The sequence below is a fragment of the Oryctolagus cuniculus genome, chromosome 7 (assembly GCF_051225735.1).
Source record: "Oryctolagus cuniculus isolate XC-2025 breed Fujian yellow rabbit chromosome 7, ASM5122573v1, whole genome shotgun sequence".
NCBI classification, from domain to species: Eukaryota; Metazoa; Chordata; class Mammalia; order Lagomorpha; family Leporidae; genus Oryctolagus; species Oryctolagus cuniculus.
Window position 1 is genome coordinate 79,969,356 of NC_142873.1, and position 14,295 is coordinate 79,983,650.

A 14,295-nucleotide genomic window follows, 5' to 3' on the forward strand; every position below is an offset into this window, starting at 1 on the left:
CTTAATCCTATCCAATTCTGCCTTCTCTTGAACTTTAGGAGACGAGTTAGTCTTATCCTGTTTCCTGTATTTCATTCTGTCCTGTCAGTTGTTTCTTTCTTGTTAGCATATGAATAAGCTCAGGTCTTCCTTCTTTAGCTCTATGTCCCCATCTAGCTAGCTGGGGCCTTTTTGATTATACACTTATAATCAAATAGTGTAGAAGTAGTAGAAATTCTACTCAAAGTGACTTAAGCATGAAAATGGTAACTGTTCATGCAAACTAAAAGTCAAGACATGCATTTGGGTAGATCCAGGCACTCTACTGAGCTCAATATGCCTTTGGCTTTCTCTGAATCTTCTAGCAGTGCCTGTTGCTGACTGACTTATTTAAACAGGCTTTCTTCATGTCAAGTCCCTTCTAACTTATCTTCCCGGTTTAGCAGCCTCCGTAGGAAAAACTCATCTTCCCTGTTAGTTTTGGCAAGCTGGAGTTCATTCTAACTGGCTTCATTTAAGTCATGTGATCATCTTTCATCAAGCCTAGTAGCCTGAGAACTGGGTGATGTAACTCCAGAGTGTCATGAATTATGGCCTCACTAGGATCAAATGGCATGGTGGAGGCAGTTTCCCCAAAGGAAAAGAGGGCTGTTCTCACTAACAGAAAGGAAAGAATGTCAGGCAAATGAAAAAAAAAAAAACAAAAAAACAAACAAACAAAAAAAAACAGAATCCTCAAGTCTTCACCCTCTCACTTTTGCTATTTCAACAAACAAAAATTCTTGAAAGCAATTTGTATTTGGTACATCACTTTTTTACATCTTAATCAGTCTTCCTTAATTAAAGTTTGGATTCTTTCTCCATCACCCCTTAAAAATTACTTTTGCTCATTTAGTTAACTTCTAAATATTGAACTCAGTGAACTATTTCAACTTTTTTTTAAAAGATTTATTTATTCATTTGAAAGTCAGAGTTACACAGAGAGAAGAGAGGCAGAGAGAGAGAGAGAAAGAGAGAGAGAGAGAGAGAGGTCTTCCATCCAATGGTTCACTCCCCAATTGGCTGCAACAACTGGAGCTGTGCCAGGAGCCAGGAGCTTCCTCCAGATCTCTCATGTGGGTGCAGGGACCCAAGGACTTGAGCCATCTTCTACTGCTTTCCCAGGCCATAACAGAGAGCTGGACTGGAAGAGGAACAGTTGGGACTAGAACCGATGGCCATATGGGATGCCAGCACTTCAGGCCACAGCGCTGGCCTCTCAACTTTTACTTATTTATTTATTTATTTTTACCTTTTGAGGTATTTGATACTTCTGGTATTTCTTCCTTTTGGAAATCTCTCCTTTGGCTTCAGTTAAACCGTTCTGTTGATTCTTGTGCTTCTTCTTAGGCTTCTTGGGATTTTCTTCCTGTTGATGTTGGCAAAAGGATTCTTCCTTTTCTTCCTCTTCTTTCTTCCCACTTTTGCTTCCACTTCTTGCTTCTTTTTGCTTCTTGATTGTTCTCACTTCAAAAGCATTTCCTAGAAAATATAAGTCAAGCCTATGCTTTAAGTCGTTAACTATATTTTTATGATTTCTAGGTTTGTATTTCTTGTCTAGGTCTTTCTTTCTAACTTCAAGTCATATAATCACTTTCCTGGACCTATCCACCCAAAAATCAACAGGTTAGCAACTGAACTGTTTCTTCCCATCTTCCTAAAGTCACTCTGCTCTTCTTTTTTTCCTTAGCTAGGTGAATATATCCTCTTCTACGCTACTAAAGCTGATTATTCTAAATATCTCACTCCACAAATAATTCCCAAATCTTATTTTGTCCAGTACATCTCTCACAGACGTTCTTTCCTCTGTACCTTTCTATTGATATTCTAGCTTAGACATTTATTTAGTCACTCATTTATTGTAATAACTTTGTTATTTTCTCTCTGCTTCCAGTCTCATTATCTTGCAATCCGTACCTATTCCAAGGGATCTAACAGGTGTACCTGATCATTTAAACCTGTTGATAAAATGTCTTCTAGTTGCCTCTTGACCATAAGAAGAAAAAAATCCTGTTAACATGGCAAAAAAGTATCAATGTGATTTATCACTTAGGTGTCTGAGTAGTCTCAGTGTGTCTTGTCTTTTTCCTCTACTTTGTGCTCCAGAAATCCTAAAAATTTGCAGTTCCCAGTCTCTCATTCTGCTGTGTTTTTTACATGCTATTCTCCCTTCATGGAATGTCTCCTTCTTATTCTGCTCTACAACCACAGATCTACCATCCTCTAATTTCTCCTACTGTTCCTACATGTATTATCACCTTACAAGAGTCTATCTGACTCTATATGCAGATTTAGGTCCTCTTTCCTCTGTGTTCCCTTTGCACTTTGTACTACTTCCATTTTTAGTACATATCATATTGTGTGTGTATGTGTGTGTGTGTGTGCCTATCAATGTACAAGAGTAGAACTGTGTGAACTATAGTTGTAGGTATGGTTGAAAGATAAGGTAGGAGTTGGACAGATAAAGAAGAGGATAGTATTTGCAGTGAAGGAAACTGTGGAGTACTAAAGCAAGCCTGCACTGGCTTATGAGAGCTTATTGCTAAATTTTCAGGAAACTCAGCTATTATTAAAATTTCAATTATACAAATTTTCAGTTAAATAAATTATGTTAAAAACAAATCAAAAGAAATACTCAAATCCCATAACTTTCTAATTATTCTATTACATCTAACTTGTTTTCTGTGTTCCTGAGGTTATTTATACATTTGGTGGAAATACTGCTAATTAAAATTTAAAGAATTAAAGGGATGGTTCTGTGCATTTATTCCCAAGTTCTTATTCACTGATGTCACATTAGTAGTTATGAGTGTATTTTTACCATGGAAATCAGTAAATACTACTAATCAGGAATTGATTTACTGTTTAGATTTAAAACCATGATGAATAACATGTTAATAGTAGAGATTAAATTCAACAGTGTGCTGTGTCTTTAGCCATGACATTGTGAATAACACAGAAAATTGAGGGAAGATTCTTCTAGTGTTTGAAAACTGCTAATTCTAAGGAACTTAAGAATGTCCCTTAAAGTGAATTTCATCTTACTTGTTAAAGTCAATAAAAATGTCAACCAATATTTATATAAAAACTAAACTCATTTATTAATTGCAACCAGAGGTTGACTATAGATAAAAGAGTGGTAAACTCAATGAAAATCAGTTAGTTAAATGTAACTTACAATTAAGCATGCTATATATATTATTTGTAAAATATGTGCTACTGGCATTCTTTATGTCAGTAAATTTCAGTAAAAAATACTTGCATGTAGAGAGATAGTTATTAAACATTTGTTAGTATACTACTATGCAAAACTGTACAAGTCAAGTAATTTTGTCCCCATAACAATGTTTTGAAGTAGGTACTATTATTATGCCCATTTTGCAGAGAAGAATTTTAGAATCAGGCAGTTTGAATTACTTAAGAATATACAACTAATAAATGACAGAGGTAGAATTTTCACCCAGATAGTCTGCTCTAAATTCTGGCTATAAACAATAAGAAGGGGCCAGAGCTGTGGCATAGTAGGTTAAGCCTCTGCCTGCAGCACTGGCATCCCATATGGGCTGATCCAACTCCCTGCTTGCTAATGGCCTGGGAAAGCAGTAGAAGGTGGCCCAAGTGCTTGGGCCCCTGCACTCATACGGGAGACCCAGAAGAGGCTCCTGGCTCCTGGCTTTGGATAGGCCCAGCATTGGCTGTTGCAACTATCTGGGGAGTGAACCAGTGGATGGAAGACCTCTCTGTCTAACCATCTCTCTGTAAGTCTGTCTCTCAAATAAATAAATAAATGTTAAAAAAATAAGTAACACCGAGGATCTTCTGGCAAGAGAAAGATACAGATAAGCTTTAGACAGTATGTTCAAACATTCTTCAAAATTAACTTTCCAGAAGATGAACTGGAGAAGGAAGACCATTTTAGAAGCTGTCACAATCCAATCTTGGAGTGGAGTTATTCTAAAATAGGAATCAAGAGGAAAATTTAATTGTGTCTGAAAGAATCTATTGAAAATTAAATTTAGTGTGACTATCTGTATATGTAGTACAAAATAGAATTGGCTGAACACAATACTCAACAATGCTTGACCCAATGCTTTTGAAAATTACTATGGAAGAACACTGTTTAGTAGTTGAAAGATTTGTTTGATATGTCAATATAAAATGATGCTTGTAGTTTAAAAAGTACCTATACTCTTTTATACATATACATAACAGATTTTTCTAGATGGAATGAGAAAGCTGTACAAACAGTGCTGGTCAACAGAAATCTTAGCATGTCTGGAAACCAAAATTTGACAGATGCAGATAAAAGCAACTCTACATTTTCAGAAGTTTTGAATGTGAACTTTGAATTGGAAAATGAAGTTTGGGATGATTTTGATGATGAAAATTTAATAGAAGTTACTAACTTTTCATATGATGAGAAGACAAAAACATCAGGTAAAATTATATTTTAGCATGAAATAACTTCATTAGAAATTCTTTAAATATTTTTCATTTTGGATTCTGGCACTAATTTTCCTTGCCTTTGTGTGTGTGCTTGCTTAATTAAATTTAGTTTCTTGAGATTATAATTTTAAGGGGCCAGCATTGTAACATAGCAGGTAAAGCCACTGCCTTCAACACTGGCATCCCATATGGACGATATACCAGGTGTTCCACTTCCAGTCCTGACCCCTGCTAATGGTCTAGGAAAAGCCCCACTCACGTGAGAAACCTGATTGAAGCTCCTGGCTCCTGATTTCAGCCTGGCTCAGTCCTGGCCATTTCAGCCACTTGAGGAGTGAAACTGTGGATGGAAGATTCTCTCTCTCTCTCTCTCTCTCTCTCTCTCTCTCTCTTTCTGTGTGTGTGTGTGTGTGTGTCCCGCACTCTCTGTAACTCTGATTTTCAATTAAATAAATAAATATTTATAATTTTTTAGCAAAACTGAAATGATGACCCTTCCACAAAGAGTGTTTCTTCCCTTCAGAACAGAGGTCAAGATTCCATGATGATGATATAGCAAAGGAAGTTTTGTAGTCTGTTGCTTTTCTTTCTTATCAAAAATCCTACTCAAATTTTGATTGATGATTGAATTTTCCCCCATAAAAGAGACTATCCTACTTGTAATTCTTTTTGTTTTTTAAAGGATTTATCTATTTGTTTATTTATTTATTTGAAACTCAGAATAACGGAGAAAGAGAGAGAAGGAGAGAGAGAGAGAGAGAATGAATATTCCATCTGCTGAGTCACTCCAAATGCCGAAACAGCCAAGGCTGGGACAGGTCAAAGCCAAGAGGCAGGAGGCAGGAACTCCATTCTAGTCTCCACCACAACATTGGCCCCTCTTACTCTTCATTTTTAAGATGATACAAAAGTATTCCATTTTTTAAAAATATTCATCTGCAGGCCAGCGCCGCAGCTCAATAGGCTAATCCTCCGCCTGTGGTGCCTGCACACATGGCTCTAGTCCCCGTCGGGACGCCAGATTCTGTCCCGGTTGCTCCTCTTCCAATCCAGCTCTCTGCTGTGGCCCAAGAGTGCAGTGGAGGATGGCCCAAGTGCTTGGGCCCTGCACCCGCATGGGAGACCAGGAGAAGCACCTGGCTCCTGGCTTCGGATCAGCGCAGTGCACCGGCTGCAGCACGCCAGCCGCAGCGGCCATTGCGGGGTGAACCAATGGAAAAAGGAAGACCTTTCTCTCTGTCTCTTTCTCTCACTGTCCACTCTGCCTGTCAAAAAACAAAATTCATCTGCTTGCAAAGAAGTAACATTTTTGGTCAAAATGCCTTTTCAGGTATACATATTAAAAAGGGTACATTTCTCCTATATTAGAAATTGTATTTAAGTCCTAAAAAACTAAAAATAATGAGAATTGGGTTTTTGAGTTAAAGGCAAATTTACTGTATTTCACTTAAGCAGAGAAATGGAAATCTTGGATAGTATATGACAAGATAGCAAATAAAGAAACTCTCCCCCATAAGAGCTAATAAAAGGAAATCAGTCCCTAAGCCTTCTCAATATAGGCTCTTATTCCCATAAACATAGTTGTCTCTTAACATACCCCACCATGTGCTATTAAAAAAAAATCTCACTGGGGCTGGCATCACAGCATAGCAAGTAAAACTGCCACCTGAAATGCCAGTATCTCAAACAGGCAACAGTTCATATCTCAGCTGTTCCACTTCAGATCCAGCTCCCAGCTAGTAGCCTGGGGAAAGCAGCAGAGGATGGGCAAGTGTTTGGGCTTCTGCTACCCATGTGGGAGAACCAGATGAAGCTTCCGGCTCCTGGCTTTGGCCTGTTCCAGCTCTGGCCATTGCAACCATTTGGGGAGTGAACCAGTGGGTAGAAAATTTCTCTCTGTGTCTCCCTCTCTTTCTAACTCTGTCTTTCAAATAAATAAATCATCTTTTTAAAAAATAATCTTTCTAGGGGAAGCAGTTAGAAGTTAAAATGTTATTGTTTTAGGGGTCCAATAATTACCTAAACAGTGATTTTAAAAAAAAAACAACTTTATATATTATATAGAAAGGTAAAGCGACAGAGATAAAGTGAGATCACCCATCAACTGGTTCACTCCTCAAAAGTCAGCAACAGCCAGGGCTGGGCTGGGCTAAAATGAAGGCAGGAGCCTGGAACTCAATCTGGGCCTCCCACATGGGTGATAGGGACCCAAGTGATTGAGCTATCACTTACTACCTCCCAGGGTTCACATTATCAGGAGGCAAGGATTGGGAATGGAGCTGGGACTCAGACCCAGGTACCTTGATGTGGGATATGGGCATTCCAAGAGGCATGTTAGCCACTGTGCCAGATGCCTGCCACAAGAGCCAATACTTCTCTCTAAAAGATCAGGATTTGACCACCTTAGAAAATAGGCCAGGAAAGTCTCCATGATTTGGAGTCAGTAGGCACAGTTTCCTGTATCACTAGACAACTACTGATCCCTATCTCAAGTGTTGGGGCCAGCGCTATGGTGCAGTAGGTTAATCCTCCACCTGCAGAGCCAGCATCCCATACGGGCACCGTTTCTAGTCTAAGATGTTCCTCTTCTGACCCAGCTCTCTGCTGTGGCCTGAGAAAGCAATATAAGGTGGCCCAAGCACTTGGGCCCCTGCACCCACACGGGAGACCCAGGAGAGGCTCCTGGCTCCTGGCTTTGAAACAGTCCAGCTCTGGCCGTTGCAGCCAACTGGGGAGTGAACCAGTGGATGGAAGACCTCTCTGTCTCTGCCTCTCTCTGTCCATAACTCTACCTCTCAAATAAATAAATAAAATCTTAAAAAAAATTATTGTCATTATGTATTGTACTGTGTTCCGATCTTTTAAGGTGGCCTAAACTTATAAGGGAATAGCTTTGTCATTGGGAAAATTAGTCTCAATAAATATCATTTTGCACCAGGTATATAGCATTTTAAATAATTACATGAAGACCACTGAAAATATTGAACCAATTTTGACTTAATCCTTTACATGAATTAAAATAAATATATAAGTGATAGTTTGATAGCAATCAGCATAGTGATTAATAGGCTTACTTATATGTTTTATAGTTTTTCTCCTATAACTTTTTGCCTTTGTTTCTTTATACAAATTAAATTTGATTATTGAGAAGAATTATTCCTTCCTGCCTTGTAGAACTTGTGAAAGCTTCATTCAGCTGTTTCCTGGTATTTTATTTCAAAATGTTGTCTCTTTACATAGGATTTGGAAGCACTTTGAGTTCAAGTATCAGAGGAAGTGAGCTACCTTTCCAGGAGTCAAAGAGCAAATTCCAAAGAGAAATATCAAACAGGCAAGTTTTGGAACTTTGGTTTGTAATATTTGGAACTTTATATCCTCTAGACACATAATTAGAGATGGGCACTATGCTACAAATCCAGCCCTAGAGGGATGTTTCTTAGAGGCTGTTGTCAAACTCCTGCACCAAAACCATGCTTGGGTGCATATTAAAACTGTACATTCTGTAAATTTAAAACATGTTATCTCAAAAACTAAAAATCAGAAAGGAATATGAAAGAAGGGTGGAAGGGAGAAGGGGGGAGGGAGGAAGGCAAAATCATTATGTTCTTAGAACTGAATCTACAAACCATTTGCTTCTTTTAAAAACTAATTAAAATTTAAAAATAAAAAATGGCAAAATAAATAAAATCCTTTTTTTAAAAAATGTACATTCTGAATTCTACATTAAAGAATTATGGTCTCGTAGCCAGCACTGTAGCGGGTAAAGCCACCATCTGCAGTGCCAGCATCCCATATGGGCACCATTTCAAGTCCTGGCTGCTCCACTTCCAATTCAGCTCTCTGCTAATGCTCCTGGGAAAGCAGTGGAGGATGGCCCAAGTACTTGGGCCCCATACCCACATGTGAGACCCGGAAGAAGCTCCAGGCACCTGGCACAGCCTTGGTTGTTGCAGCCATTGGGGAGTGAACCAACTGATGGGAAGATCTCTTGCTCTCGCTCTCTGCTACTCTGCCTTTCAAATAAATAAATAAATCTTAAAAAAAAAAATTCATGGTCTCTAGAGCCCAGGAATCTTTATTTTTCACAAGCCTTGAAGATTGCAGAGTTTTTAAACTTTTTTTTTTTTTTTTTTTTTTTTTACTATTCATTTTTTATTCATTTGAAAAGCAGTGAGAGAAATCTTCCATCTGCAAGGACTTGTCCAGGCCAAAACCAAAGCCAGGAATTCAGTCTGGGTCTTGCTCATTGGTGGAAGATACTCAAATACTTCAGCCATCATCTGCTGCCTCCTGGGATACACATTAGCAGGAAGTTGGATTGAAAATAGAATCACCAGGACTCAAATCAGGCACTCTTATATTGAATGTGGGTAACCCAAACAGCTTTTCAAGCCACTTTAGCACAGTGCCCACTGCCTGAATAGGAGTTTGACAAGTAGAAAAGCAATATATAGGCATTCCAGGTATAAAAAATTATGTGTAAAAGAATAAGTCTTGGAAAGATTTCCAGTGGTCAAGGATCAGCAGTGTGATGTGTAGTCATGGCATTAAGGTTGAATGTCATACATAGATACCTTACTCTATTCAGTATGCCAGGGGTCACAAACTCAAATGCCTTCAGAATTTGATGGGTCAAGACCAATTGTAAAGTGTCCCTTCTAAAGGGAGCAACCACTGCTTGGCTCCAGCCAATTTTTTTATGCAGAAAATGTGAGTATATTGTTGTCAGGTATTCTGATTTTTTTCCAAGAAAAGCTAAGATTCTGAAATTTTATGTGACATCTCATATTTTTAAATTTTAACAATTTTAAAAAGCGATATACTCTCAGCACTCCTGTGAAAATAATAACAAAAATAATTCTGTAGGCCAGATGTACCCTTAGGAGGTCTCTCATTTTTTTACGTCTATGGTAGATAGTGAGGAACTATCCATGATATTTCAGGATAGGAAAAACAATTTAGCTGAAAAAAAAAATCATTCTAGCAGCAGCACATGGAGTTAATTGTAGAGGGTGGGACTAACAGAGGTTGTGGAAACAAAGAGGTTGGGTTTAAAGCAGATTCAGTCTTTCAATTGATGTGATGTGATAATTAAGATAGAGGGAAGAAAAAGTGGAAACTGGGTAGACATAGATGTTATCTGAGAATATAAGAAACATAGGTGATTTGGAAAGGGAAAGACCATTTTAGAAATGTTCAATGTGAAGTATCTTTGGGGAAATGGAAAATGCATTTGGAAATTCTGGACTTGATAAGAAATAAAGTGAAAATTTTATTTTCGAAGTCAAAACTTTCCCAGTCAGGCTCCAATTTTCTTTTTTTAAAAAAATAAAAAGATTATTTGAAAGTCAGAATTACAGAGAAATAGGGAGAGACAGAGAGATCTTCTATCTGCTGGTTCTCTCTCCAGATGGCCACAACAGCCAGGGCTGGGCCAGGCCAAAGCCAGGAGCTTCTTCTGGGTCTCCCATGTGAATGAAGGGCCCCAAACACTTGAACTATCTTCCACTGCTTTTCTAGGTGCATCAGCAGGGATCTGGATCAGAAGTAGAGCAGCTGGGACTCAAGCTGGCCCCCATATAGGTTCCAGTGTCACAGGCTGCAGCTTTACCTGTTGTGCCACAACACTTGCCCCCAGGGTCCAGTTTTCTAGTTAAGGATTATTTGATTCTCTGCTTTTAAAAAATACTGTTTGTGCTATCTTTTGGAATTTTTTGCTGTTATTTAGTCATTTTATTGATCATTAGCATCAGCTTCACAGAATAATAGATTTCAGAGAATTTCAGAGCTAAGGGGATTTAATTTAAGTGTCATTTCATCTCCCGACCACTGAATCCTTGAAGGCTTTTTCAACATCACTGGCAATAGTCATGCCATGTCAACTAAGACGGCTCCAATAACAGGAGCTCATTCACTTCAAAAACACTTGTTCCCTGGTTGGATCTCTCAGATCATTTAATTAAAAAAAATTGGCCTTAAAATTGTCTTTTTATCATTTTCATGCATTGGTTCTAATTCTGAGTTACACAGAATAAACAGATAAGCATCAAAGTGGAATAAAGCTGTGGGTGTACAGAAACAACAGATAATCACAAAAAGAAAGATAAAAAAGCACATAGATGGTTTTTGTGCACCACATATTTTAAAAACTACAAATAATTTTGGAAGAGTTTGGAAGTTACCAACAAAAGATAAATGTGTTTTTTTTAAAAAAAGATTCTAACAGAAGCCACTGAAAGAAGGCTTGAGGGATGCAAGGGTCTGGGGAGGAAAGGAACCTTGCTTTTCCTTTTATACTCCTTTATTATTTTAATTCCTTCCATGTATGTATTTTAATCAGAGACAAAAAGTTCCAATTCCATCAGTTTCGGTGATTCTCCCCTAACTCATCCTGCTGCTCATTGCTCATTACATGGCCGTGATACTTTAACCTTCAAGAGTCTTCTTATATTGTCACCCCCTCAGAAATGCATTGATGACCATCTTTTTAAAATGCCTACATGCCTCCACACTGTTATTACCGTGATACTACTTAGTTCATTCCTTTCATATAACTTCAGAATCTATAATTGAGGCTGGTGCTGTGGTGTAGTGGGTAAAGCCGCCTCCTGCAGTGCCAGCATCCCATATGGGTGCCAGTTTGAGTCCCAGCTGCTCCGCTTCCAACCCAGCTCTCTGCTATGACCTGGGAAAGCAGTAGAAGATGGCCCAAGTCCTTGGGCCCCTGTACCCGCATGGAATACTCAGAAGAAGCTCCTGGCTCCTGGCTTCGGATAAACACAGCTCTGGCCATTGCAGCCAATTGAGGAGTGAACCAGCGGATAGAAGACCTCTCTCTCTCTCTCTCTCTCTCTCTGTGCCTCTCCTTCTCTCTGTAACTCTGACTTTCACATAAATGAATAAATCTTTTTTAAAAAAGTATCTATAATTATGTATATATTATTATTTGTTGTCTGTTCCTGTAGTAGATGGTAATTCCTTGAGGATTTGTCACTTTATACCCAGTTCCTAGCATAATATCTGGTATACGGTGTTGAGATTATACTTATGTTTTCTTGAATGAATTTAATACAAAAGGTTAAAAGTGAATTCTAGTATACAGTTAGAAGATAATTAGAGATGTCTATGGTAAGAACAGAATAGGGAAAGGAGATTAAAAATTAAGCAAGTCGAATTAAAAAAAGATTTAGAGACTTCTAGGTAACAAGCATGACTCAATTTTAAAATTGTTAAATGATTCTTTATGTAGTCTCTTAAAATAGTACTATTATCTAATTTAGAATATTTAAACTTTGGTTTGGTCTAAAGAAAAGGAAATATACCAAGTTTTACATGTGTACAAGAAACTGCATCATTTTTTTTAGATAAATTTATTTCACTTTGATCATATTCCCCAAAGAATCACTACTGATGCAAATTAGAATGGCATGCTTTTCTTGTTTGCTGCTTATAACAAATAATTAATTTTCATTTTCAGTTTTGTTTCATCACATGAGAAGGCAAATATTTATTTATCAAATTCTGCTTTGTCCAAGTTTGGTGCATCCTCGATGGCACAATTACCTCAACAAGCTGGAAATGGAAGTTTTGTAAGCAGAAGTACTTCATTGTTTTTCTTCCAAATTTTTCCTGAATACTTAAGCTTTCAATAATTGCTATTTTTACATCAAAACATAGGTTCATTTACAAGAAAGAAAACAACAAAGACTGTCACCAGAGATTCAGAAGCTATGCTTTATTAATTCCTCTCCAAAATCAAATTCTTCAAATTTTAAGAATGTGGAGTTCTTTTTTAGAAATGATGAATGTAAAAAGGAAATTGATGTCAGGTAAGAACTCTTTAAAGACATCTCAAGGTTATACCAATAAAACTTTTTACAAATAGATTTAGCATTCCTTTTCCCTTGGTTCATTTTAAAAAACAAAGCCCAATAATTTTATTTACTAAAGGTATGGGAAGTTTAGACCCCTGGTGAGCTGAGCTCCTTAAGATGTTTCACAACATCAACTATTTCAATTTTTTGAAAAAAAAAAACTGATGCTATTAATTCATTATAAAATTTTATATTTTGATAGACTTATTTTTACTGATTTTAATATAGTATATTGAATATATAAAGTATAAAGTCATTTGAAAAATATAAATGGCATCAGCAATTTTGCAAAAGTTCAAGTTGTATTTCAGTCAATGGACTATTTCACAATTCAGCAGGTTAAATGAAAAACTCATTAAATCTAATTGATGTCCCCACTACTGGCCGTTTTAGAAAGGGAAACTGCAGCAGTTTCTCTCTCCTTGAAGAGTCAAAGATTAGAGACCTGGTCACAATTTTTTTAAATGACATTACTTTCCAGTATGCTTAAAGAAATATGTGAAAGAATCTTGATCACTTGATCCCTACCTTTTACAGTTTACAAAGTCTAATCCCCCCCCCCAGACTTCCTATAAGGTTATAAATATTGTCATTTATTTGATACAGTAACTTCCTAGAAATCTTCAAGGTGTATTTGGTATTATACTATGTAGTGTGTGTTTTAATCATATGGAACAGGCCTTTTTAAAAATATAATTTATTTTATTTGAAAGGGATAGAGATTTCACATCTGCAAGTTCACTCCCCAAATGCCCTCAATAGCCAGGGCTGGGTCTGGCTGAAACCAGGAGCCTGAAACTCAATCTGGGTCTCCCATGTGGGTGACAAGGACCCAAGTACTTGATCAATCACTTGCTGCCTCCTAGGGTACACATGAGCAGGAAGCTGGATCAGAAGCAGAGCCAGGACTCTAATCCAGGCACTCTGATATATGATGTGGATGTCCAAACAATAACCTAACTATAGAACCAAATGCCTATTATTATTATTATTATTATTATTGAAAGGCATACAGAAAAAAGTACGTATTTTAAAATAAATTATGGTACAAAAATAATGATTTTTGCATTTGCTTTTTCTTTTTACTAGTAATCATCCTGATGATGAAGCTGATGAAATTAAGACTCTTCTGGGAATATTTGATGGTATTTTTTAGAACAAACCAAAAAACAAAATACTACTTATATTAAGATGAAGTATAAAGACAACTAATCACAAAACATACTTTTTATTTTTGAAAAGTAGCTTATAATTTTTCAGATGGTTTTCTCTTGAATTTGATCAGTTGTGTTGATTTTAGCAATAAAATATACAAACTGATTTATTTTCCCATTATGTTACAACTGAAAAGTACTTTTACAGTGGCTTTGTTTCAATAACCTGATAACTAAGTTGCCCTTAGAAATAATTGCTTGGTAATTAATTTGATATTGATTGGATTTTGATGAATTAATTTAAAATTTCATGTTTTATATTTTCCTAACAAAAAGAAAGGATTCTCTGAAGGCAAGATAATGTTGTCGGTGAATCCATTATGTGGATTATTCACTAATATTGTTATTGTTTTTTGTTATATTATTTACTGTCTTTGATCTTTAAGAATCCAATGGTTGTTTGAACCTACTCTTATTTAAATTTGAGCAACAATAAATGGAACATTCATCAGTATGGATTATTATCATTTAGCTTGTCATTCAATGTTGTGAATCCTAAAATTTTGTTAACCTTTACTGTAGCTTTTTTATTATTTCCAGTGATTTATATTTCAGATTTAGTTATTGATAGGAAATAATTAGGCATTCCAAGCAATGCTTATTTCTAATTTATTTACCATATAAATCCTATATGAAGTTGAAGCCGACTTGAGAAATTTTAGAAAACATTTTTTATTTAAGTGTCAAACACTTAGAATGAGAGAAGAGAAATTTCAAAATGAGATGATTGTTATTATAAGTAA

At 36.7% G+C, this 14,295-nt stretch overlaps 1 protein-coding gene across 23 annotated transcripts in view; it reads left to right on the plus strand.

The window, feature by feature from the left end:
• The window catches only part of HFM1 (helicase for meiosis 1), a 117,935-nt gene extending 103,929 nt beyond the window's left edge, over positions 1-14,006 (plus strand). For 19 of the 23 annotated variants that reach the window (XR_016237192.1, XR_016237190.1, XR_016237193.1 and 16 more), the window contains 5 exons: positions 4,231-4,455; positions 7,705-7,795; positions 11,942-12,053; positions 12,142-12,293; positions 13,428-14,006. Coding sequence is in view for 15 of the 23 variants with exons in the window: in XM_051857508.3 (XP_051713468.3) it covers positions 4,231-4,455; positions 7,705-7,795; positions 11,942-12,053; positions 12,142-12,293; positions 13,428-13,494 (647 nt within the window). In the remaining 8 variants the exon portion in view is untranslated. The remainder of the gene's footprint in view (positions 1-4,230; positions 4,456-7,704; positions 7,796-11,941; positions 12,054-12,141; positions 12,294-13,427) is intronic. The other 4 variants (XR_016237191.1, XR_016237194.1, XM_070078057.2 and 1 more) reach the window with 1 other exon arrangement.
• The last annotated feature ends 289 nt before the right edge of the window (positions 14,007-14,295 follow it).